Below are 27,742 nucleotides of genomic sequence, written 5' to 3' on the forward strand. Positions count from 1 at the left end.
TCCCTATTTCTCAACATTTCCTTCCAAAACAACACAGAATAAGAAACAACACTCATAAAAATCATGCCTTCAGCCTAACTTGAAGACAAAAATTGACCCGAATTCAAAATAACTGTAAATAAAAATAAAGAAGAAATACCTAATCCAATGAAGTGATTTCTCATGCTCCTGCCCAACTCCTGCTCTGCCTCAAGGCTTTGTTATAAGCAAAGGTTTCTATAAAAAACTATGATGAAGAGATAAGAAAGCAGTTAGTGATGAGCCTAAGTTTGATCTAAAACGATCACTGGGAAAGACAAAGTTCATCCTAAGTTTCAAAATACTAAAAAGGTATCCAAGCAGATCACAGCACTGACTATAGGGAGGGGACTTAAAAGCAGACTCAATTTGAAAGAGCAGTTTGAAACATGTACCCTTTGAGGAAGAAAGAAGACAAAACAGAAGAGAGAAATGCCCTTTGGCTATGGATGGTGTAGGGAGAAAAAGGCCAAAAGGAAAAATTCAGGATCCTACAAGACAAGAGTCAAAATTCAGAGAAATATAACAAGCCCCCACCACCACCAAAACAAACAAAAAGTCCACTAAGGTATCTGGAGTTTGCTATAATGACAGAAGAGGGAGCCAATGAGCTAGGAATCCTAGAAAACACCCCCATATCATAAAAAGAAAAAAAGAAAAAAGAATGAACGGATTCATAGGAGAGTATTACCAAAAAACTCCAAACACATCAAGGAAGGAAAATTCCCTCCAATAAAACAACAATGAAGCACAAGAAAACTAGAAGACAACACTCCAAGGTGAAGTTAGTAAACTCAAAAAAGAATTGGGGAATTTGAAAGCCACCTTTTGTCAGAAATCCAAAAATCATGACAGACATGGACAATGAAAAGCAAAGTGTGAAAGGAAAATTTACTAAATCAGGAAAGAGATGGAAGAGAAAGACAAAATTATCTCAGATATGAACAATAAATCACAAAATACCCCAGGGAGAACAGGTTCAAATGAGTGTTTTATAAAGGATATTGAGGAAATACAAGGAACCAAAAGAGAGGATAAAAGGGAGATTTTAAAAAGTGAAATCAGGAGTTCCTGTCGTGGCTCAGTGGTTAATGAATCCGACCAGGAACCATGAGGTTGCGGGTTCAATCCCTGGCCTTGCTCTGTGGGTTAAGGATCTGCCGTTGCCATGAGCTGTGGTGTAGGTCGCAGACGCAGCTCAGATCCTTCGTTGCTGTAGCTCTGGCATAGGCCCACGGCTACAGCTCCGATTCAACCCCTAGCCTGGGAACCTCCATATGCCTCGGGATCGGCCCAAGAAAAGGCAAAAAGACAAAAAAAAAGTGAAATCAAAAGACAAAAGAGAAAGTAGTGGAAATGGAAGACAGGCAAAGAAAAAAATACAGTGATAAGACTGATAAAGAAGAAAAGCCAAAAGAACGCTTAAATTTGTAAACCAGAAAACCTACCCCCAAAAAAGAAAATCACAAGTGTACAAAATCAAACAACAGCCCATTGGGTATCCAGGAAAATTAACTCTAAAACAATCAACTCCAAGACCTATCTTACTAAAACTATTGAATTCCTAAGACTGAAAAGAAACTGTCAAGGATCCTAAAGAATCCTAAGGCTCAAGCAACTTACAAGAGGGAAAAAAAGAATTAGGCATCAGAATTTTTATAAAGTACACAAAGCAAGACAACAATGGAAAAAGTTATTTACTAAATTTCAATAATTAAAAGCGTAAAGCAAGGAATCTGTATCCTTTCATGTTGGTCCTTTAAGTGTCATGATTATAAGAAAGGCCAAAAAGAAAGTTTTCAAATGATGGAACTCTGCACCCATGAGCCCTTCTTGAGAATTTTTTTAGATGAAGAACTTCGTCCAACCAAGAGATAACTAGGAAAGTTCAATAAAAAATCTGACCATGAACATTTGGAACATTTTAATGTAGATTTAATACAAAATAAAAATGGTAGAAGACAACTATACAAACGTAGTATAATGTGAAAAACTAAAAAATGGCAAAACAGATGAAAAGGAAAACAGAAAACTTATTGTTTCTTATCCAGGCAGTAGATGAGAATTAAGATACCAACAGGGAGTTCTCATTGTGGCTCAGTGGAAAAAAATCTGACTAGAATCCATGAGGATGCGGGTTCGACCCCTGGCCTTGCTCAGTGGGTTAAGGATCCGGTATTGCAGTGAGCTGTGGTGTAGTCTCAGATTCCACGATGTTGTGGCTGTGGTGTATGCCAGTGGCTACAGCTACGATTCGACCCCTAGCCTGTGAACTTCCATATGCCTCAGGTGCGGCCCTAAAAAGAAGGGAAAAAAAAGAAAAGAAAAGATACCATTAAAAACAGAGAAATCTGGAGTTCCTGCTGTGGCTCTGTGGTAACAAAACTGACTAGCATCCGTGAAGTCACAGATTTGATACCTGGCCCTGCTCAGTGGGTTAAAAGATCCAGCATTGCTGTGAGCCAGATGTGGCATGGATCCCGTGTTGTCTGTGGCAAAACCCAGCAGCTGCAGCTCCCTAGACTGGGAACTTCCACATGCCACAAGTACAGCCCTAAAAAAGACAAAACAAAACAAAAAAACAGAAATCTCAGAGTAAAGGTTGAAGAAAAAAGGGGCTAAGAGTATTATTAAAAGGTTTACATTAAAAGACAAGCATTAGGGGGGAAAAAAATTTTTTTTTTCTTTTTTTGTGTCTTTTTAGGGCCGCAGTCGCGGCATATGGAGGTTCCTAGGCTGGGGGTCGAATCAGAGCTACAGCTGCTGGCCTACACCACAGCCACAGCAATGCCGGATCCTTAACCCACTGAGTGAGGCCAGGAATCAAACCCATGTCCTCGTGGATGCTAGTTGGGTTCATTAACCACTGAGCCATGAGGGAAACTCCTGAAAAAACTTCTTAAACAAACAAAAAAAGTCTGCATAGGTTAAAGAACAGAGAGAAAGAAACACAGCATATGTAACAATACACATAACAATAAAATACTATGGTAGAATTGAGAAAAACATACCCGTCATACCAATATTTATCAATGGATTCTACTCATTAAGAAAGGATTTTCAATTTGGCTTATAAAGCAACTCCAAACTATATATGCTATACACATACTAAAGTCAATTTAGAAAGTCTAAAATGAACAAAGGTGTACAAGTCAAAAAGCATTAAGCCTGACAACAAAGGGCATTTTTTAAATATCAAAAGCCACAATTTACAATGAAACTACAACACTTGTGATTATTTGTTCATATACCAAATAAAACAGCAACCACCATTTTTAAACAAAATTACAGATGATGCAGAGAGACTTAGGAGAAAAATACACTAAAAATAAGAATGGAGATAGAAGATCTAGACAACATAATTAAGTAAGGTGAATCTCATGAATATTTATCAAACTCTACACCTGACAATAGAAAAATGCATCTTCTCGAGTAGCCCCTGGGACATACAAAAAATTGATAATATATTGTCACAAAGAAAATGTCAGTAAGTTCTATAATGTAGAAATATTACAACAATGAATCCAATGCAATAAAACTAGACAATATTAAGGAAAAAAAAAAAAAAACACGACAGACTCTTTCATCTTTAAAGTTCTTCATTCCAGGGAGTTCCCGTCATGGCTCAGTGGTTAACAAATCCGACTAGGAACCATGAGGTTTCGGGTTCCATCCCTGGCCTTGCTCAGTGTTTTGAGGATCCGGCATTGCCGTGAGCCATGGTGTAGGTCACAGACATGGCTCAGATCTGGTGTTGCTGTGGCTCTGGCGTAGGCCAGCAGCTACAGCTCTAATTAGACCCCTAGCCTGGGAACCTCCATACGCCGCAGGAGCAGCCCTAGAAAAGGCAAAAAGACAATAATAATAATAAAAGTAGTAGTAATAAATCAGTGCTGCTACAAGCTGCAGTATAGATTGCAGATGTGGCTCAGATCCCATGTTGCTGTAGTTGTAGCATAGGCCAGCAGCTGCAGCTCCATTCCAAGCCCTAGTCTGGGAACTTCCTATATGCCTTAAAATGAAAACCAAAAAATTGATCCCACTGCAGAAATAAAGTTTAAAGAGAAAAATTCCTATTGATAAAGCAGAGAAAGTTAGTTTAAAAAAAAAGAAAAAGAAAAAGAAAAGAAAGTAAGTATTAATGGAAAAAGGGAGAGAAAGAAAACATTACAGGAAAAAAAATGCCAAGAAGTTTAAAAAAGCAAAACTTAAATTTGATGCATGCTGGCAACTATTTACATAGCATGTACACTGTATTTATAACTATTTCTATAGCCTTTATTATGTATTAGGTATTATAAAGAGTCCAGAGATAGAAATAAATAAATAGCCTAGAGATGATTTAAAGTATAAAAAAGAATGTGCATAGGTTATGCAAATTGTACATAATTTTATATTAAGAATTTGAGCATGCACACATTTCGGTATTTGCACGGATCATGGAACCAATGTCTTGCAGATTCCAAGGGACAAATATAATGACGATTCACAAAAAAAATTTATAAAAATGGATCTAAAATATAAGAAACATTGTACAAACCAACTCTTAGAGAAATACAAATGAAACAATACTGTGATACCGTTTCTCACCTAGCGAATTGGCAAAAAAATATGAAAAAAAGCTATTATCGTTTGACTCAACTATCCCTCTATTTCCCTTAATGATTTATCTCCAACAATATGAAAATGCATATTCAATGCATCACTGCTTATAATAGCAAAATACTGACAATAATCAAAATATCTCTACATAAGGGGATAACTCAACTATGGTAAATCAACACAATGGAGTACTATGCAAGTGTGAAGAAAACTTCATGAACTAAGGTGAAGTGATTTCTAGGACACATTATAAAGGGAAAACTGCAAATTTTATTAGGAGAGTATCTATAGTATTCTATCCTTCATGGAAGAAAGAGAGGTATAAGTAAACATACATCTATCTGCTTATTTGTGCAAAAAGAAACCCAAGAAGGATAAACCACAAGCTGAGGTAGATTACCTAAATGGGATGGGTAGAAATAAAATTAAAATGTGACATGTCTGCACATTTATTTACATAATTCTAATGCTTAGAACACAATGTTTCATATGCCCTCCCCCATAAATAAATGGAAATCAACCAGAATCAGGGAGGGGAGTGGGAAGGTACCCAAATGAACTACAAATAGTAAGAAATGGGAGCTCCCATTGTGGTGCAGCGGAAATGAATCCGACCAGGAACCATGAGGTTGTGGGTTCAATCCCTGGGCTGGCTCAGTGGGTTAAGGATCCGGTGTTGCCATGAGCTGTGATGTAGGTCACAGAAACAGCTCAGACCCGGCATTGCTGTGACTGTGGTGTAGGCTGGCGGCTGTAGCTCTGATTAGACCCCTAGCCTGGAAACCTCAATATCCCAAGGGTGCGGCCCTAAAAAGACAAGAAAAAAATATATATATATATAATATATATAGTAAGAAATGAATCTAAGTGTATTACAAGTAAATAATATAACCCTACCAAGTGAATTAGGGAAGGAAAGAACTAGCCTACGCCCCTTTGTTTTGACCAAATACCTTATGGCATACAAATACAATTATACACAAATACTGTTCTCAATAAATCTGGTTTTCACTGGGACATGAATTGGTTTTCATGGGTTAGCAATTCTGAAATTATATTATGTGTCTACCAGGATTGTGCGCATAAATTTTTTAAAGAAATGTACAAACACAAGCAAACATGCATTTATTATTTCCTAGCTCTGTCATCCAAGAGGAACTGTAATAACAGTAGCACAACAGTAACTATACAACAGGAGCAATGACTACCACTACAGCAGAGATCTTGGTTACAAAGGATCATTCACTTAAAAGAAACCAGAGCTCATTAGAGAAATAGTTCATGCCAAGGCTAGCGCAAGGAAAGGAAAGGTGAGCCTGAATTGTCTTATGCTAACAGAATGCAAGAAAGTGCCCAACAAATGATGGTGGCATGTTGCGGGGACACAGGAAGCAACGTGAATGACCTACCAGTGGCCAAATGTGGGACAAATGGAGCAATAAAATCACGGTGGCAACTGATTATAACTTATAGAACAAAAATAAACACCCATGAATTAGTACTGATATAATTAATGAATAAAATATGCAGAAGAGACAGTTTTTCATCACAGTAGAATTCCAATTAGTAAATGTATCAAGAATGATAGAAGAAAATTACAACTTGGCAAAGACCTAATAATTGCTGCAGGCAAGAATCATCACTTGGAACATGTACTCCATTTGAAAGCAGAAAAATAGATGGTTGAGAATTTTTAAGTATCTCTACAGCACAGGAGATAACCAAAAAGAAAAAGAAAATACAATCTATAGCTTCTCACCCAGGGTAAGAGTAAATAACTGGTCAAAAACTAAGGGTAAATATCATACTGAATGGTGACATTTTAGCAGCATTTCCATTAAAGGTGAGACCCGCTATTATCTCCTCTTCAATTTTATGCTGCAGGTTTTCCTGCTATGGAAAAATTAGCAAACAAAGAGAAAGGGAAACAAAGAACAAATTTTAAAGAAATAAGGACAAAATTACCCTTACCTGAGATATTATAACTGTTTCCACCCCCACCCCGGACTAGTGTCCATTTTTTTTTTTAAGATATTATAACTGTTGACACACAAAATCCAGCAAGATACATAAAAATATATTTCAAATATTTTTTACTAATTCAGCAAAATTGCTAGAAAAAAGTTCAACACGAAAAATTCATACTGCTTATAAGTATAGCCAAACAGCAAATGTAACAGAAAAAAAGTTCACAATAACAACAAAAAATATTAAGTACTTAGGAATACATCTAACAAAATATAAGCAAGAAACAGATATGAAGAGTTAAATGATGTTTATAGGTGGGAAGACTCAAAAACAAATTCTCCCAAATTACTCTATAAATTCAATAAAGTTCCAATCAAAACCCCAACAGAATGTTTAATAGAACTTAACATCTTGATTTTAAAAAGCATATATACGTAAGAGTAAAGGGCAAGAATTGCCTAGATAATTTTGAAGGTGAGGAAAATGGGAATACTTTTCTTGCCCGTCATCAAAACAAACAGTAAAACTGGGAGTTCTTATTGTGGCTCAGTGGGTTAAGAACCCAACATAGTGTCCATGAGAATGTGGGTTCAAGCACTGACCTTGCTCTGTGGGTTAAGGATCCAGCATTGCAAGTTGCAGTGTACATCACAGATGCAGCTTGGATCCTGCATCCCTGTGGCAGCTGCCGCTCCGCTTTGACCCCTAGCTCAGGATCATCCATAGGCTGTAGGTGCAGCCACTAAAAAATAAAATAAAAATAAGCAATAAAACAGCAATATCAAAACAGTGTGTTATCAGTCCAGTGAAACAAAAAGTCTATGAAAACGTGCATATATGAAAACACAATACAAGTGGTGCAAAAAAAACCAGTGGGACTATGTAGTCTCTTTGCCAAGTTTTCTATATATCAAAAGATATTTTTAAATAAAAGTCCACTTTAAAAAAATTTTAAAGTCAGTGGGGGAAGGACAGACTACCAGTAAATGTTAGAATAATAGCTATGCATCAGAAAATGAAATGCAGGTCCTCATAAAATGAGTAAATAAAAACAAATTCCAAGTCGCTTAACAGTCCTATAAAATAGTGAGACAGGTAAATACTTTGTTATGAAATCACAGTAGGAAAGGCCTTCTTAAAATAGAAGGAATACAAATTATAAAGAAAAGTATTGACAAATTTAACTACATTAAAATCTAAAATATATGACAAATAAAAACATAAAGAAAAGCTATAACTAGAAGCTATCTGCCAGCGACTCACAGTAAAATTATTAGCACCTACTTACATATTAAGAAGTGGCTTAAGGACTTCCCATCGTGGCTTAGTGGAAATGAATCTGACTAGGAACCATAAGGTTGCAGGTTCGATTCCTGGCCCCGCTCAGTGGGTTAAGGATCCGGCGTTGCTGTGGCTGTGGTGTAGGCCGGCAGCTACAGCTCCAGTTGAACCCCTAGCCTGGGAAGCTCCATATGCCGTGAGTGTGGCCCTAAAAAGGAAAGGAAAGGAAAAAGAAAAGGAAAAAGGGAAGGAAAGGAAAAAGGGAAGGAAGGAAAAAAGGGAAGGAAAGGAAAAAGGAAAGGGGAAAGGAAAGGAAAGCAAAGGAAGAAAGGAAGAAAGAAAGGAAAGAAAGAAAAAGAAAGAAAGAAATGGCTTAAGATTGAAAACAATAGACAATTCATAAAAGAGACACGAATGACCAATATAACATGGAAAATGCTCAAACATCAAACGTCACTAGAACTAAGAAATGCCAACTAAAATAACTAAAAATAAAAATAAAAACACAAAGCCTGTCAGATCTGGAGGAATCAATCTGCAAAATTTAAAATCTAACAAAGCCAATTTTAAGGGCAGGGAAGTAGAGAAACAAAAGTTCATGAACCACTTGGAGAAATGTACATGGGTATGATCACTTTAAAAAGCAACTGCAAGTAAAGTTTAGGAGGCGCAACATTCCTATCCATATACACACGTGCACCCTAAGGGCAAGGCTTCTCCATCCTCTGGGGATCATGGCACATATAGAAAACAACAGTATTAAACAGCACAACTAGGCTACATGTGGTAGAAAGGACCTGCCCAAGACCCAAGACCCAAGACCCAACTGGCTACTCCCCAGTCTAAACAGCTCAGTGTCTTAAGATACATCTATAAACCATTACCAGTGGCTGGGAAACTCTGTCCTAGAGAAATATGCACAAAAATCTTCATTGCTATCAAGTTCCTGATAACAAAAAAACTGGAAGCTTACACCTTATCTATAAGGGCATGGATAAATGTGGTCTATTTATACAATAAAATACTATACGACGGCAGTAAAATTAATAAAGTCATAGCTCATGAGAAAATCCAAAAAATATAATGTTCAGTTAAATAGCAGAATGAGACATGTATTATACAATTATAAGTTAATGGAGCAAATTACATAGTTAAGTAAATAAATAAATTATATAATCTACTTAAGCCTTAAAATAGTCCAAGGACAATATGGTTTGTATATACAAACATAAAATTTATATATAAATATATCAACTACACATATTCTTTCTCTATTTATAAATGCACAATATACATACACACACATAGTAAAAGGAAGAAAACACAGGATAAAGATAGAGAACGATTTCCAAATAGCATTTAACCTCCAGGGTAGAAGTGAAAGCAAAGAACTGGGGAAGAAGTCATGCATTCAAGGGGATGGCAATCATACCTGGGAAGTTTTATTTAAAAAAAAAAAAAACAAGAGAATATGAAGCAGATATGGAAATAAAGTAAGATTTATTAATCTTGTGGGAAGGAAGCACGTAGATGATAGTTCTTTTGATCTCTAGTGCGTAATGTAATAATCGTATTTTACAATAATTATATTTATTTTGCTTTTGAGGGCTGTGCCTGCAGCATATGGAAATTTCCTGGCTAGAGGTCAAATCGAAGTTGCAGCTGCCGGCCTACACCACAGCCACAGCAACATGGGATCCAAGCCAAGTCTAACCTACACCATAGTTCACGGCAATGCTGGATCCTTAACCCACTGAGCGAAGCTAAGGATGGAACCTGCATCCTCGTGGATACTAGTCAGGTTTGTTTCTGCTGAGCCGCAATAGGAATTCTCTATAAATACATTTCATCAGTTAAATACAGGCTACAGGCATGTCTTATTTTATTGTGCTTCACTGTATTGCCCTTTGCTTTTTTTTTTTTTTTTTTTTTTTTAACAAATTGAAGGTTTGTGGCAACCCTGTGTCAAGCCAGTCTCTCAGTCCATTTTTTCCAACAGCATTTGATCACTCCGTCACATTCTGGTAATTCTCACCATATGCCTAAACCTTTTTATTATTATATTTGTTACGGTGATCTGTGATCTCCGATCTCTTTTAATTATCTTGGGGTGCCACAAATCACACTAGCTAAGACCGAGACCTTAATCAATAAGTGCTGTGTGTGTTCTGATTGCTCCACTGACTGGCCTTTCCCCTCTCACCTCAGGCCTCCCTATTCCCTGAGACATAACAGTACTGAAATTAGGCCAATGAACAACTCTGCAAGGGCCTCTAAGGGTTCAAGTGTAAGGAGGGGTCAATCAATAGAGCAAACTTCAGTGTTGCCTTAATAAATTGCCAGAGCTGCCCCAAACTTCAGTAACCACCAGCCTGATCAGCTAACCTCCGTCCACACCAAGATGAAACTCTCCACCAGTAAAAAGATTATGACTCACTGAAGGCTCAGATGATGGCTGACATTTTTTAGCAATAAAGCTTTTTATAATTAAGGCATCTACATTGTGGACTGGTTTTTTTTTTTTTTTTTTAGATATAATTACACACTTGCTATTGCACACTTAATAGACTATAGTATAGTGGAAACATCAGGTTTTTTTTTTTGCCTTTTTCTTAGGGCCGCACTTACGGCATGTGGAAGTTCCCAGGCTAGGGGTCAAATCGGAGCTGTAGCTACGGGCCTAGGCCACAGCAACACAGGGTCTAAGCCATGCCTGCGACCTACAACACAACTCACAGCAATGCTGGATCCTTAATCCAATGAGTGAGGCCAGGTTTTGAACCAGCATCCTCATGGATACTAGTTGGGTTTGTTACCACCAAGCCATAACGGCAATTCCCAAAACACAACTTTTATATACACTGGGAAACCAAGGAATTCCTGTGACTCACTTCACTGTGGTACTCTGGAACCAAACCCACAATATCTTCAAGGTATACTTGTATTTATATCCTGTATCTTTTTCATCTTCGTTTCATCTTTTTACCATGTGTATACATGTATATGTGTATATTACACTGTACATTTGTAAATATAGTCTACGTATTTGTATATGTGTATATATGCTAGATAGCATTTATTTATAAATAAGCTCTATTATTTTTTTTCTATTATTCCTTTTAGTAGTTTTAATAAACTCTGGCCTTGCTTCATTTTTACATTTAGAAACATTTGAACTATTACTTCTATTTTTTCTTCTACCTTCTATCTACCTCAGCTCTACTTTTGATCAATTGTGGAAATCAAAAGAGCAAATGCCAGGATGCTTCGGGAATAGTTCCTTTAAAATACCAAGAGCGGTCCGGTCCTGAGGACACAAGTAATTCAAAAGGTGTCAGTATTCCAGAGCCTCAGATCTTCACTCTTCCAGAGTTCCAAAGAGAGACCTCATCTCCTTTTATGTCAGGGTTCATAGCACCCACCCCTTTTTAAATATTAGACCCAAAATTCTCAAAATAAATACAAAGTCTCAGGGTTTTATGAAATAAAATCAGCAGGAAAACAGCAGCAAAGGGGGAAAAAAATCATTTAATTTGTGCTCTAAGTTGTATTGCTTAACCTATGCTGGTTCCAGAAAGAAAAGGAGAAGTCCAGTTTCATTATAGTTATATTCACAGCAATTCCAGCAGGAGCGTGAATGAAATGAATAAAGAAGCCACATATGAAATGCCTGTGTACCCTGGGAGTAATTGCTCAGTCAAAATGTTCCAAAGGCAATTTGCCAAATGCAAGGACATACTGGGAATCCACAAGCTTAAACTAACATTTTACTACAATTATTGGCTTTTCTCCACACTTCTCCCATCTTTCTACCTAAGTTATAGCTGAAGTACTACATCTAAATTAAACACCAGTTTCCCTGTACATTACAAAATACTGTGACTAATGAGAGTAATAGAAAAAAGGCTTGCAAAACACATCCTTTACAAATTTAAAGTGAGGACAGCATGAGGCCAGCCTCTAACAACTACCGTTTTTGGTTGAACCTGGACAAATCACTCAACCTCCCTGGATCCAGTTTCCATACTTATAAAATGAGTCTTAAAAATAACAATTAAGGAGTTCCCGTCGTGGCCCAGTGGTTAACTAGGAACCATGAGGTTGCGGATTCCGTCCCTGCCCTTGCTCAGTGGGTTAGGGATCCGGCGTTGCCGTGAGCTGTGGTGTAGGTTGCAGACGCGGCTCGGATCCCACGTTGCTGTGGCTCTGGCGTAGGCCGGTGGCTACAGCTCCGATTCAACCCCTAGCCTGGGAACCTCCATATGCCGCGGGAGCGGCCCAAGAAATAGCAAGCAACAACAACAACAACAACAACAACAAAGACAAAAGACAAAAATTAAATAAATAAATAACAATTAACTAGCGGGTGTAAGCAGCTTTTCACATATTTACTAGCATAGGATACCCTCTTATGCAAATTGTGTGTTCATATTTTCGCCTATTTTTGTTTTATTGATTTATAGGGGTTCTTCATATATTCTGGATACTTCTCAGATAAATGCTAATCTTTCCATGTAAATGGACTCTTCAGTGAATTACCAATTTTTGCCTAGTTCTTTATTATGCCACTGCTTTTATGCAGCAAAGTTAAGTGCATGCTAATCTTTTCCCTCTTCATGAATTGCTTGCTTCTGCCAGTCTGTGCCTTGATTTTGCACTTTGTATTTAGTTTTATTTTTTGATTAGATGATATGTACACATATATAATTCTACACTATGTTTATGATAACTTAAATATCTGATGATGCACTAAAATATGACCAATATGAATATAATACTCATAGTGATAATGACACCAGTACCTTCCCCAACCACCTCACAGGACTGCTGCATAAGCTGAATGATGTAACCAGTCTTGCAAACTGTAACATGTCAACTTTGATAGCGACCCTCTCACAGGAAAGTCACTCCCAACTCCACCTCGAAATGACATCTGAAAAACGACTCACTCACAAGCCATCTAAATTCTCATTTAATTAGTAATAATCTGCAAGTTCTCAGGAATCACCTCCATCCTTAATTTATGGCACTACACTGGGAGATCTATTCTACCCAGGGATTCCCTATTGGAACTTCCTCTATAAAAATGTCAGTTCTAATGGATTATACCCTCCATCCTACTGTTTCACAAGATGAGAGAGGAGCTTTAAGAGCCTCTGTTAAATTCCCCACTCAAAATGACTATTACTCTCTAGGCTGACTTGCTGAGTACTTCACAAATAGACTATTCATTATTAGAGTAAGATAAGCTTTCTGTCCTTTGTTGTAGTGTATTTCATCAGCCCCACACTGTTATGTGTATTTAGTAACATTTTATGCAGTTCTTTACATAATTTACATCTTCCTCATAATTTACATCTTACACACCCCTTTAGTGACGTGACCCAGATTAATACAGTCCTCAAGACTACAACTGCAAAGACTTCACTCCATTTCAAGAAAGTCTAATGTTTATACGTTGGATCCTAAAAATAATCTAAGAAAAAAAAAAAAGGCAATGCAGAGTGTGACAAGCAGAATAATGGTCCCTGAAAGATCCCCATGTCCTAATCCCCAGAATCTGTGACTATGTCACCTTACCAGGCAAAGGAGACTGTGCAGATGCGATTAATGTTAAGGACCTTGAGAGAGTAAAAGCAGCCTAGATTGACCAGCTGAGAACCAACTGATGCACACGGATGCTTAAGAGAGGGAGGAAGAAGCAGAAGAGTAGGTCAAAGACGTGTGAGGTGAAAAGGGTGTGACCCAGAGTCCCTGGTTTTGAAGACGGAGGAAGGGGGCCACAAGTCAAGGAAAGCAATGGCCTTTAAGAACAAGAAAAGGGGGAGTTCCCGTCGTGGCGCAGTGGTCAGCAAATCCGACCAGGAACCATGAGGTTGCAGGTTCAATCCCTGGCCTTGCTCAGTGGGTTAAGGATCTGGCATTGCCGTGAGCTGTGGTGTAGGTCGCAGACGCGGCTGGGATCCCTTGTTGCTGTGGCTCTGGCGTAGGCCAGTGGCTGCAGCTCCAAATGGACCCCTAGCCTGGGAACCTCCATATGCCGAGGGAGCAGCCCTAGAAAAGGCAAAAGACCAAAAAAAAACAGAAAAAAAGAACAGGAAAAGGGAATAAATCACTCACCTATAGAACTTCTGGTAGGAACAGAAATAGCCCTGCCCACAACCTTCACTTTAGCCCAATGAGACCTATATTGGACTTCTAACCCACAAAACTCTAAGATGACAATGATGATTTATGTCGTGCTAATTTCTTGTGGCAGCAAAAGAAAACTAATATCTAGTTTATTTGCAGGAAAACAAACTGAGCATACGCTGGAACCCAGCTCCTGAGCTGAAATCACAATTCTACTATTTGTCAGCTGTGTCAACCTAAACCAATGCTTAACCACCTTCGGGCTTAGTTTCCTCAACTGTAAAATTCAGCTAACAGCGTCTCTCTCATGATACTGCTGAAGAACTAGACGAATTAATTCATGTAAAGCACTCATTTCTATTGTTTCACAAGAAAGCACTAAACACATCCTAACTACTTCACTCTTACGTCTTAACTATTATTGACTTACAACTGACAATAATTTAACTACCTTCTTTTTCAGTCACCCACAAAGAAGTCCAGGGATCAACAGTCTTCCATAGAGTGAAGAAATGAGCCCTTCTAAAAAGAAAGGTTTTGTTCACAAGTCTACAAGCCACCTTCACAATGGTCTCAAGCACCGCTAAACTACCAGGCAATTCTTCAAGCCATTCGCAGTGACGAAGGAACAGATGGCTGGAGTCAAAGTGTCACTGTGAACTCCATTCAATGATAAAGGCTAACTACAGGGCCTGACAGAAAAAGTGTGCCAAGAGTAAGAGCTGTCTTATTAAAATAATAGATGTTGCAAAATTAGTTTCTACTGAAATTTGCCATAACTGTTTTTTTTTTTTCCCCCAGCTTATTTGGTATTCATTCAGTACTCAAAATGCCTGGCCCATCATCTCTCCACAATTAAAATTTTTATTTCACTTGGCCATTGACTCAGCAACATTTACGTTAATTGGTATAGCTAGGCTAAGCAATGATTCACATGATAACAAGACAAAGATCTAACGATTGGTAATTTCCACAAAAAGCAGAGGTAAAATGCAAATTAAAAGTATACATTTTCTATTTCATAACTCCACACTCTACAACAGCTCTAAGCAGTGTCAAAACTCAAATACTACATCAGAAAGGGAGAGGAAAAACAAAATCTTTTAACTCCAAGAAAAAACTTGAGTACAAAGCTTTGTAGTGTCATAATAAAAATGTTTGGATTAAAAAAAAAATCAGTAACTAAGACTAATAGAAAAATCTATTATAAATCAATTCCTATACTTTTCCTATAGTAAAAGCAATTAACTTCAAGACTTCAAGCCTAAATAACCCTAAAATTTAAATTACATTTTATAAGGTAATTAAATACACCCCAGCAACAATATATTGTTAGGCCCTCAAAAGAAACACTTTGTTAGTTGCACAAAACTTACTGATTGAATCCTTTGCACCATTTTAAGCCCTATAGGATTACAGAACTAGTAAGAACTACAAGAACTAATTTTTATCTGAAAAGCCAATGATAATCAACATTACTATTTCTTTATAAGGCATTGAGCAGTTTGGCTGTCACACAAAGATAACTGTGGGACAGCCTACAAAAACACTCCCCAGCTCAAAGCTGCAACAGCAGAACAGGTGTGTTCAGCTGCCTAGCTCTCCAAGCCCAGCTGAACTGATGGGGCAGGTCTACGCGCTCAGGACGAATTCCCCTATATCTCCGCATATGTTGTCAAAGTTCACCACCCCTCCCCCACCAACCTTAAATATGGGCAAACATGGTTTTCCTTTGTCTTATTCCACACAATGTCAGGTTGCCCAAGAAGCAACAAGATTAGTTTCCGGCTATGTCCTCAGGTAGCTTTGTGTCTGTGCACATGCATGTACACAGGCACAGGCAGACATGGAGAGGTTGCTGGAAGATACGCGGAATCGGACGGGGCATGCACTCGAAAGCTCTTATGGACCAGACTAGGGATACAGAATGTGCAGCAGTTGGGTAAAAGCTAGTAGGAGCAAGAGAAGTTACAGAAAAAAAAAAAATGTGATTCATCAAAAAGCATTCAAATTCAACTTCAGAAAAACAAGCAGTGCTGGTCAAATAAAACACTGCTGACGTCAGCAGAGAGGCCAGCTTCAGCCACCAGCTTTTAAAACCGATAATGCAACAGGCCCAACCAATCATCTTATATCTTATTCCTTCTGAGGGTGGCCAAGGGCTCACTACAAGCTCCAAGGCACCACCTTAGGACCTCCCAGCCCTGGCCCCACGGGCTTCCCAGGTCTGTGCGTAGGAACCGCTGCCTGCTCAAGGAAGTTGAATGGCTGAAGAATTCATCAAATACTTACCACTTGAGCTCCCCGGAGTAGAATACTGAGAGGTGTCGAGGAATTTTCGAGGAGTAGGAAGATTTGTAACATCAAGTAGAGGAACAGGAGAAGCATCTTTCACAAGGGAGCTGAAAGGAGAAAGCAGCAGGAATTATTCACCACTCTCTCCAAACTCTGCTCAAGTCCCACTACACGCCCCTCCCTTTCTGCTTCCTCTTTGACGCACGTCCTCTTCATACTGTGACCTCAAGTATCTCCCAAGTATATTTCAAGTCGAGTAGTAATTGTCACAGACAGGAGAATCAAGATCGCATGTCGAGGATTCTGAGTATTTACATTTTTATTTTGTCTTTTTTATTTCTATACCAGGTTAAATTAGGTCAGATACACTCTGATCATCTGGATGACCACCTTATAACCAAATTATGCCACACAATTTCAGAACCTCCTTTGTTTCTAAGTTAAAATTCATTTATCAGCAAAGAAACATCAAGTAACATCTGATCATGTTAACTGAATGAATGTTTAAGTAGGTAAGCCTAGTTTAACGTGTGTTTTTCAAGTTGGAGTTTTCTTTTTTTTTTTGACATATTCTGGGAGTTTGTTGCATTCCGTTTCCTTTAAAAAGGTTCATAAATTTCAACGAGTCGAGAATCGCGCCTATAAAAGATGATTTAAGGAATCTCAACCAAGTTAATTCAGTATTTGATTACCCATTTCACCTTTTCCAAAAAGGCTTGGCAACTCATCTTAATAATTAACTTCAGAGTCTCCAAAATAAACACATTAATTTTAAATGACACAAAGACTATAAAAAACAAATTTTCAAGTTAATTCCCATTTACAGGCATCTGTTAAGTGCAAGAATGCAAGCAATGCCAAGGCAAATAACACCTGGGCCCTACTCTGAAGAAACAGAATCATCTCAATCACACTGCATCGTCAACAGAAAAGCTTCTCTAACTCAGGTTTCAAGGGTAGACAGGTCAAAGCCACAGTTCTCACCTCTTCTCAGCCTCAATCAGATCACCAGTAACAGTGGCTGCCCACGGAAGTGATTCTCATAGTGGGCTATAAAGGGAGAGCAGACAGGAAGAGAGCAGGAACAAGACGACACCTTCCAGAAAGCTTCCTCCAAATGGGATTTAAAAAAAAAAAAATGTGTGGTCGAGGTTTGAACATCAACCTCCATAGTGAAATACATAGCTATGTCCCCATCTCCCTCCTACCACACCCTCTGAAACAGAAGTGCTAGGTATGTGTTTACTATCAAGCTCATAAAAAAAAATACCCATGTTCTTTCAGAAAACTTCGAAAAGCCCACTGTCCACTAAGGGGTGAAATGATCCTTTAAGGTATTATTCTCATCAGGTGTTAACAATGTGTGAGCCATTGTCCTAGGCCCTGGGGATAACTAGGAGAGTCATTAACTTCTTTCTTTTCACTTATTAAAGGGAAGGAAGAGTCATTACACCAACAAGTCTCAGCATCTGTTATGTGCTTGGCACTTCACTCAGCACCGAGGATCCAAGTATGACTAAGATATGAGCTACACCAAACTTAGCGCATTTCCAAGTGCTGGAATCACTTACAGACTAATGTGAAGTATAAAAGTAACAGAAATAGCATTTACCAGGAATTGAACTAACACAGTTAGTTCCAGTAACTCTCTTCCTCCAATAGAAAGCTGTAAGGTCCTATTTGCCTACACTATCTTAAGAAAATCCAAAAGAGCCTTCAAATCCACTGATTTGGGGAGTTCCCACTGGGGCACAATGGGATCAGAGCTTTCTTGGGAGCACTGGGATACAGGTTCGATCCCCAGCACGGCACAGTGGGTTAGGTCGCAACTGCAGCTGGGATCTGATCCCTGACCCAGGAACCCCATGTGCCATGGGGCGGCTGAAAAAGGAAGAAAAAAACAATCCACTGATTTGCTACAATAGTCTAATCATAAATTAGATCACAGGTTTATCCATTCATCTTTTATATACCAACTACTGCTGTTTTCTCATTTTTTGCTTCCGTTACATCTTCCTCTTTTACCTTCATTTTACTCACAGTTGGAAAACTCCCTAGGCCCGGATATACATGCTCAAAAAGACAAGGATCATCACAGATGTTTACGGTACTGTTACTAAGTTGATTACAATTTCTTTCTTTTTTTTTTTTTTTTGTCTTTTTGCTATTTCTTTGGGCTGCTCCTGCGGCATATGGAGGTTCCCAGGCTAGGGGTTGAATCGGAGCTGTAGCCACTGGCCTAAGCCAGAGCCACAGCAACGCGGGATCTGAGCCACGTCTACAACCTACACCACAGCTCACGGCAACGCCGGATCGTTAACCCACTGAGCAAGGGCAGGGACCGAACCCGCAACCTCATGGTTCCCAGTCGGATTCGTTAACCACTGCGCCATGACGGGAACGCCAGTTGATTACAATTTTAACTTAGAGGAAAAATGGTTTGATCAATGTTATAAATATTCCCATAAAAAAGAGGAAGAGCTATTTTTAAAACACTGATAAAGGAAGGTACCAATTAGCAGGAAATTCAGAAACATGGCTAGAATACCACCCACTAAGGCTATAAATGAGGCAGTCCAGTAATGCACACTGCTGTGTGTATATATGAGTATAACACACTTCTATAAACACATGTGCACACGATTCACTTTGGATTAAAACCTGCAATTATTTTCTCAGTTTTAACCTAAAACGTATTTCAGTTAAATATAGGGTGATAAATGGCTTGCCATTTGAACTTTGAAAAACATAACCTGCTGACTTTATGGTCAGAGCCAGAAGGGCCCTCAAACTCCATCAATAAACTCTTTGAAAGTCAATTTGCTACAAAACCATTTTCATAGATTCACCCCTTTCTAAAAATTTTCCCTTGGGCTTCAATTTTCTCCTTTGTGAACACTAACCCAAAGGCAAGTAACTCTGGAAACGACTTTTGGTTTTTCTCTTTTTCTTTTATGGAAGGACTTAAGAGTTCAAGCAAAAGGAGAAACACCCACTCATTTAGCTTCTACAGACATGAAACTTGAAGGCAGATGCTCTTAGAGAACAGTGCATTCAACCAGTACGTACCTCAGTTTCCATTTCAAATGAGAGAAAAGACCTCACTACACATCAGAAATAAAGTTGAGAGGTATCAACACCCTCAAAGGGTTTATAATCTCTCAGAGGAAGTATTATCGGAAACAAAAAATAAAATCAAAAGTAGATTGTTCTTAAAAGGAAAGAAATAACAGATGTTGGAGAAAATGTGGGAAAAGGTGAACCCTCATTTGCAGGAATGTAAATTGGTGCAGCCACTACAGAAAACCATATACAGATTCCTCAAAAATTTTAAATAGAATTACCTTATGATCCAGCTATTCCATTTCTGTGTATTTATTCAAAGAATACAAAACACTCATTCAAGAAGACACATGAACCCTATTTTCACAGCAGCATCGTTTACTATAGCCAAGCTATGCAAACAACCTCAGTGACCATCAACAGATAAACAGATAAAGATGTGGTATATGTGCATGTATGTGGGGTTTGCGTGTAACATAGACTACTACTCAGCCATAAAAATGATGAAATCTTCCTCATCTGTAACAACATGGGTGGACCTTGATGACATTAGGATAAGTGAAGTAAGTAAAATTTTAAAAAAAGACAAATATCTATGATTTCACTCATATATGGAATATGAAAACCAAACACAAACAAGATAAACGAACAAACCAGAACAAAACAAGTAACACAGATAAAGAGAACAGAGTAGTGATTACGAGGGGGGGAGAGAGATGAGTGGGGAGGTAAACAAGTAAAGTGGGTCAAATGATAGGTGACAGATGAAAACTACATTTTTGGTGGTGAGCACACTACCGTGTATACACAAGTGGATATATATGTTGCACACGTCAAACTTATATAATGTTATAAACCAGTTACCTTAATTTAAAAAAGGATTGTTCTCAAGTTTTTACTATGAATCCTCTGGACTGTTTTATTTTGAAAGAAATATTGATAGAAATTTTTGTTTTTAAATACCCATGCTTACAAAAATCTATTCAGAATCAGTCATAGCCGAGTTGAAAAAGACAACCAAGGCACTAAAATCCTTCCCTGTGTAAGATACCCCCCAAACTGATAACCATATATTGTGATTAAGTTGTTTGCTACTTAACAACCACAGGGTGGCAGACAGGAAAACTACAAAGCAAATTAAACCACACCAAAAAGAAAACAACCCCTACTACCATAACCCCAAGGATTTTCTGGCCATTAACCACCCATCCAACTAGTAAGGATCTACGTCTGAATGTCTGTGATTTTAGTATTTCCAACCATGAGGTTTATCCTTTTAAGAAGAGTTAGAAGTGCTAACGGCTTACTAAACATTGGCTTTGCAATTAGAACTTGTTTCTGTTCCTTCACTGAGTAATAAACATGCCCAACTATGTCTAAAATTCACAGCAGCAGTTCATCTGGTTGATTTTATCGTCAGGCTAAAACTTGACAGAGGTGAGCTGAACTTTAAGCTGTAAATCTAGTGACTCACATAGTCACCTCTGTAACCCCAACAACTGGCACAGTACTTGTCAGAGAAAGAATTTGTAAAAGTTTGTTAAATCAAATTCAGCTGAGAAGTTTCTATCAAAGACAATATGACCTTAGAAAATTTCCTGGAATAATGAATCAGGAAGGTCTGGCATAGTAATCCTCTATGGTTCTAAGATCTGCCTGACCACACAGAAAGAAAAATGGGCCATTCAGAGGGTCTAAAAGCCAAAACACAGGCATGGGCTCCAATAATAAACCAAGAGTGAAGACACACAATACAAAATAAAGTGAAGCTAAAATCTAAGCACAGAGGAAAAACAAAGAACTCAAAGGTAACAAAAAGCAAACAGACATAGGTCAAAAGAAAAGTATCTTCAAGACGAAATAGCTAGGGAGCCAATAATACAAGGGAGTCAGGGATGGGCACCCTTTACACACTCAGAGACAAATATGGTCACCAAAATCTACAGGTCTCAAGTTTTCTCCTCCGTGAGCCAGAATATCCAGGGAAGCAAGGTCAAATCAAGTGTTAACCCAGGATGCTTGCAGTTAAGTGAAAGGATTAACTGGTTGTTTGGGGTTTTTTTTATTTTTTTTGAAGCACCTATGCCAGCAGTTGTACCCACACCACAGCAGTGGCCCAAACCACCGCAGAGACAATGCCAGAACCTTAATCCACTGCACCATAAGGGAACACTGGATCAACTCTTTCTAAAGTAACTTCATATTCATCTTATCTGCTTATAAACATATCAAATGTTCTTTTTTGAAAATATGAAGAAAACGAAATCATCTACTAATATAATTATGGTATAATACCTTCAAAATAGTTACCAGAAAGGGGTCTCTCCACACACACACACACACACATACTCACGCTTCTTCAACACTCAGGATCATCCCATATAAAATCTTAAGACTCTAGTTATTCCTTTTAACAGTCAACATTTTGCCACTTCTTTAAAAATTATCTTCAAAAGTATCAACAAAAATAGTACTACTATTACTCAAGTATTATTATTTAATACATGCTCCTGGTGAATACATTCCAAGTGCAGAGGGTACGAAATATGTCCTTTTTATTATTCCCCACCCTCCATTTCCATTTCCCATAGGTCACTCCTTTTATTGGTGTTTTTCAGCATTATTCTAGGAAGCTTCTATACACATATTAACATTTACACGTACATACAAAAGATAACTACTCAAATACCTATCCTTTCAGTTCTTACACAAATAGATTCATAAGGTACATACTGTTTTTCAACTGACTTTTTTGAACCCAAGATTCACCTAAGAAATCTCTTCCTATCAGCATAAAGGGATCTCTCACTCATTTTAATGTCCAGCATTACACAGCACAGATGCACCACAATTCACTTAAAGCTAGTCCACGTGAACATTTAACTTGTGTATCTTTGTTGTTCTTACCCACAGTGTTCAATCGACATCCTGTTACATCTACTTTTATGAAAAAGGACTATTTCTGTAGGGTGTGGGCCAAAAATCCTCCAACACACATATTCTCCTCTTTTCCTAATGCTAATAGAAAGTTTCACTTGACTTTTACAAGTTAAATTTTTTCTAACAACAGGTAGGCATCTAAATTTCTTTTCTTCAAATAGCTGACTGTCTCAATACCAGTAACTAAATAGCCTTCATTCCCTTCACTGACAACTATCATTTAAAAAGATTAAAATCTCATATACGCTGTGGTCTATTTCCAAGTTCTGTTTTCTTCCAACAGTCTGATTGTCTGTTTGCCTATCTGTACCATTTTGGTTGAAGTAGCTTTACAACATGATTTCTTATTAGATGAGAAAAGCCTCCCTTATAATCTATCTTCTCAATTTTTTTTTAAACAATTCTTACATGTTTATTCTTCCAATGTGAACTACAGATTTGACAGTTTCAAAAAACTCAACTGAGTTTTTACCTGGGATTTATATCTTTACGAGTTAAGAACATGGAAAGTTTCCCTATTTATTGTGGTCTTGTTTCATACCCTCCAAAAAACATTTTTATATTTTTCATGTAGACATGTATCTTTCTATGATCAATTCTACTAGCTGTCCATTTCTTTTTTTTTTTTTTTCCTGACAGCTGCATTTGCAGCATATGGAAGTTCCTAGGCCAGCAGGTGAATCAGAGCTGCAGCTGTGACCTACACCACAGCTACAGCAACATCGGATCAGAGCCGCATCTGCCCCCTGTGTCACAGCTTGCAGAAACACCAGATCCATGACCTGGTGAGCAAGGTGAGGGATGGAACCCACATCCTCACAGACACTATGTCCCGTTCTTAACCCACTGAGCCACAATGAGAACTCCTACTAGTTGTCTATTTGTACTTCAGAAGTATCTGTCCTTCTTTATGTGTGTGCCCTCATATAATTTCCTTTGTTTTCTCCTGCAATAGTCTGTTGTTGGGTATTTATTTTTGGATACCAGCAACTGCAAGAGTCTTTGTATTTGGTCTGGGTCAAAGCCAAAAACCAAGAGGGCCACTCTTCCTACTACACAAGTTGAAAGAGGCCAGACAAGTCTCAGGCTCAAACAACTAGATGCTTCAAGCCAGGACTTTGAAACTTGATGAAGTAAGGAGAGATGCCGTGACATTTAGAGGTCATTTACATGAGAGTTAAGAATCCAGCAACTGTAGGCCATGATGCAGCAAGCCAACCAGACCCCTTCTAAGGCTTGTCTTAACGTACACTCAGCTGCTGCATTTACCCTGATCCCTCCAAGGTTTTACAGACTAATTATACAACTTCCTTCCCTTAGAAACTGTGACCTATCTAATAACTTTTCACTAAATGTCTTTCCCTGTTTTATTACCAGGACTGATTTCTGTTATTTGCAATCAAGAATGCAGGCTAAGAATTCCCCTTATGGCACAACAGAAAGGAATCCGACTAGGAACCATGAGGTTGCGGGCTCCATCCCTGACCTTGCTCAGTGGGTTAAGGATCCGGCATTGCCCTGAGCTGTGGTGTAGATTGCAGATGCGGCTCAGATCCTGCGTTGCCATGGCTCTGGCGTAGGCCGGTGACTACAGCTCCAATTTGACCCCTAGCCTGGAAACCTCCATATGTCGCGGGTGAGGCCCTAAAAAAAAGACAAAAAGACAAAAAAAGAATTCAGGCTAAATCATCATACTTTGTGATAAAGAATATCATCTCCTTCTGTTGTCTCTAGTGACTTTTCCTATAAAATCTTTAAATATGCATATCTAAGTTAATGAAGACAAAATTAAATCCTTTACATATATTTTCTCTATTTGTTAAAATCCAAAACAACTTCTGACTCCTTTTGAGGATTCAGTGTTCCTTTCAATCTCCTGCCTATCCAAATTTCCCAGTCTCTACCAAGTTAATGTGGGGATGTAAATCCTGTTTATTAGAGAATATTCTCCAGCCACATAGACCTTCTTTATCAAAAATAGATTTCAGCTCATATTTTCCATCTCACAAAAATATCTGTCACTTATTTAAATGCAAACCTACATACTAATGCTGTGTAGTCCTGGAAGCAGTTTCAAACTATCTACAACTTTATTGTTCTCAAGCTGCTGATTTTGGTTTATAGCTTACAGTCCATCTTTCAGAATTTCTCAGAAAAAGAACACTAGATTTTGGTTTTTTATTACTGTGTATCTCTGTGCTGAGAGATGTCTCTGTGCTGTGTATCAGTGTCCACTTGGCTGGGTACAGAAATCTTTGGTCCCAGTTCCACCCCATTCAAAAGTTTGTCGACGTTGCTCCTCTGTCTTCTGTCATTTTGTGTTTAGCAGATCCTAGTGAACATTGTTTTTCCTCTTTTCTGTTTATCAGGACCATGTTTAATTGCATAAAATACAAGGCCCAAATAGCAGTGGCCTAAGTACAACAAAAGGTTTTCCTTCTTTTCCTTTAAAAGATACAAAACACATTAAGGCTAACAAAGGCCCCATGTCATTAAAGAATTTAAGATTTCCAGAGTTACCATTGTGCTGCAGTGGAAACAAATACAGTCAGTACCCATGAGGATGCGGGTTCAATCCCTGGCCTCACTCAGTGGGTCAGGGATGCGGCACAGCCCCAAGCTCTGGTGTAGGTTACAGACGTGGCTCAGATCCTGTGTTGCTGTGGCTGTGGTGTAGGCCGGCAGCTGCAGGTCCAATTCAACCCCTAACCTGGGAACTTCCATATACTGCAAGTGTGGCCCTAAAAAGCAAAAAAAAAAATAGAATTTCAAATTTGGCTTCCATGTTCAAGGTCATCTACTGTCCAAGATGACGCAATGGCACCAATCCATACCCTGGACGAGAAGTAAAAGAAGGCAGTGAAAAGTCAAAGGGTGAGCACACCAGTTTAGTTGGCGCCTTTAAGGAATATTCCTATGAGCCCTGTTTCAACAGCTTGCAAGCAGAAGTCTCACCCATCACCTTTAGCTATCCAGGAGGCTGGAAAATACAGCCTTTTTGCTGGGCATATGGCCACCTGGAACAAGCTAAGGGTTGTCCTTTAAAATGAATTAGAGAGTAGATATTGGGTGGGCAAATAACTATCTGTCAGGGCAGGTCACAATTTTTCTTCTTGGGGCTTACATTATGTTTTTTAAAAATCATAAAAAAATTTCTTGATCATATCTCAGAGTTAGTTTTTCATTAATTTTACCTTGACTCCTCTTGAGTTGCAGATCTAAGTCTTTATTTATTTTTTACTGTTTCGGTAAGTTTATTTCTTTACCCTCTAATTACTGCTGCTGTTCCTCTGCATTAGTTTGCTAGGGTTGCACAGACTGGGTAGCTTAAACAACAGACATTTGTTTTCTCAAAATTTTGGAGGCTAGAAGTACAAGACCAATTTTGGCAGTTACTTTCTTCTGAGGCCATTCTCATGAGTTTATAGATGGCTGTTTACCACCATATCTTTGTATGTTCTTCACTCTGCAGACACATGTATCCAAATTTCTTCTTATATGGATACCAGTCATACTGAATTAGGGCCCAAGCCAATGACCCCATCTTAACTTAGTTACCTCTTGGAAAAAAACCTATCTTCAAATTTAGTCACAGTCTGAGATACTGGGGGTTTTAAAATTCAGCCCATAAAAGTATCATTTTAGTGTCAGTCTGTAGAATACCTAAAATCATTTGATCACTATTCTCCATCTTCCACAGTTATTATTTGTATTATTTATTTACTATTATTTATTCTGCATAATGAGGAAAGCTTTCCCTCCATAACACTGATTCAGTTTTAACTTTTTTTTTCAGTTTTTTTAAATTGTTTTATTAAAGGATAGTTGATTTACAATGTTCCTTCAATTTCTGCTATACAGCAAAGTGACCCAGACACCCATACACCCATTCTTTTTCCTTTTTCCTTTTTCCATCATATTCCATACATAGTTTCCTGTGCTCAACAGCAAGACCTCATCATCCATCTGTTCTAAATTCAATAGCTGTGCATCTACCAACTCCAAACTCCCTGATGGTCCCTCTCTCTCCCGCCTCCATCCTGGCAAACACAAGTCTGACCTCCATGGCCATGATCTGTTTGTTTTGTAGATAGATCACGTGTGCCATATTTTAGATTCCACATATAAGTGCTATCATATGGAGTTTGTCTTTCTCTTTCTGACTCACTTCACTTAGTATGAGAATCTCTACTTCCATCCATGTTACTGCAAATGACATTATTTTGTCCTTTTTGACAATGGATGGTATTTCATTGTATATACGTACTACACCTTCTTAATCCATTATTCTGTTGATGGACATTTGGGTTGTTTCCATGTCCTGGATATTGTAAACACTGTTACAACGAACATAGGGATGCATCTATCTTTTTCAAGGAAAGTGTTGACCAGATATATGCCCCGGATTGGGATTGCTGGATCATATGGTGGTTCTAATTCAGTTTTCTGAGGTACGTCCAGACTGTTCTGCATAGCGGTTATACTAATTTACATTCCTACCAACAGTGAAGGAGGGTTCCCTTTTCTCTCCACATCCTCTCCAGCATTTGTTCTTTGTTGACTTGTTAATGATGGCCATTCTCACCGGTGTGAGGTGGTACCTCATTGTAGTTTTGAGTTGCATTTCTCTAATAATTAGTGATGTTGAGCATTTGTTCATGTGCCTGCTGGCCATCTGTATGTCTTCTTTGGAGAAATGTCTATTTAGGTCTTCTGCCTATTCTTCCATTGGGTTGTTTGTTTTGTTGTTGAGGTATATGAGTTTGTTTTGGAAATTAAGCCTTTGTCAGTTGCATCATTTGCAAAGATTTTCTCGCATTCTGTAGGTTGTCTTTTCCTTTTTTTATTGGTTTCCTTTGCTGTGCAAAAGATTTAGAGTTTAATTAAGTACCACTGGTTTATTTTTGTCTTTATCATCATTATTCGAAGAGGTAGATCAAATAAGATGTTGCTGTGATTTATGTCAAAGAGTGTTCTGCCTGTGTTTTCCTCTAGGAGTTTTATTATATCTGACCTTACATTTAGGTCTTTAATCCATTTTCAAGTTTATTTTTCTGTATGGTGTTAGAGAATGTTTTAATTTCATTTTTTTACATGTAGCTATCCAGATTTCCCAACTCCACATATTGAAGAGGCTATCTTTCCTCCACTGTATGTTCTTGCCTCCTTTGACATAGATTAGTTGACAATAGGTATTTGGGTTTATTTCTGGGCTTTCTATCCTGTTCCATTGATGTGTAGTTGTGTTTTAGGGCCAGTACCATACTGTTTTGAAGTCTATAGCTTTGTAGTATAATCTGAAGACAAAGAGCCTGAATCATCCAGTTCCATTTTTTTCTTTTCAATGTTGTTTTGGCTATTTGAGGTCTTTTGTGTTTCCATACAAATTTAAAAATATTTTGTTCTAGTTCTCTTTTTTTGTCTTTTTTTGCTATTTCTTGGG

General features: G+C 38.2%; 1 protein-coding gene across 2 annotated transcripts in view; it reads right to left on the reverse strand.

Annotated features, from left to right (window-relative positions):
* The window catches only part of EXOC4 (exocyst complex component 4), an 808,154-nt gene that overhangs the window by 718,242 nt on the left and 62,170 nt on the right, over window positions 1-27,742 (reverse strand). For both annotated transcript variants that reach the window (XR_007132659.1, XM_047763590.1), the window contains exon 5: window positions 16,294-16,403. Coding sequence is in view for 1 of the 2 variants with exons in the window: in XM_047763590.1 (XP_047619546.1) it covers window positions 16,294-16,403 (110 nt within the window). In the remaining variant the exon portion in view is untranslated. The remainder of the gene's footprint in view (window positions 1-16,293; window positions 16,404-27,742) is intronic.

This window comes from Phacochoerus africanus, chromosome 16 (assembly GCF_016906955.1).
Source record: "Phacochoerus africanus isolate WHEZ1 chromosome 16, ROS_Pafr_v1, whole genome shotgun sequence".
NCBI lineage: Eukaryota > Metazoa > Chordata > Mammalia > Artiodactyla > Suidae > Phacochoerus > Phacochoerus africanus.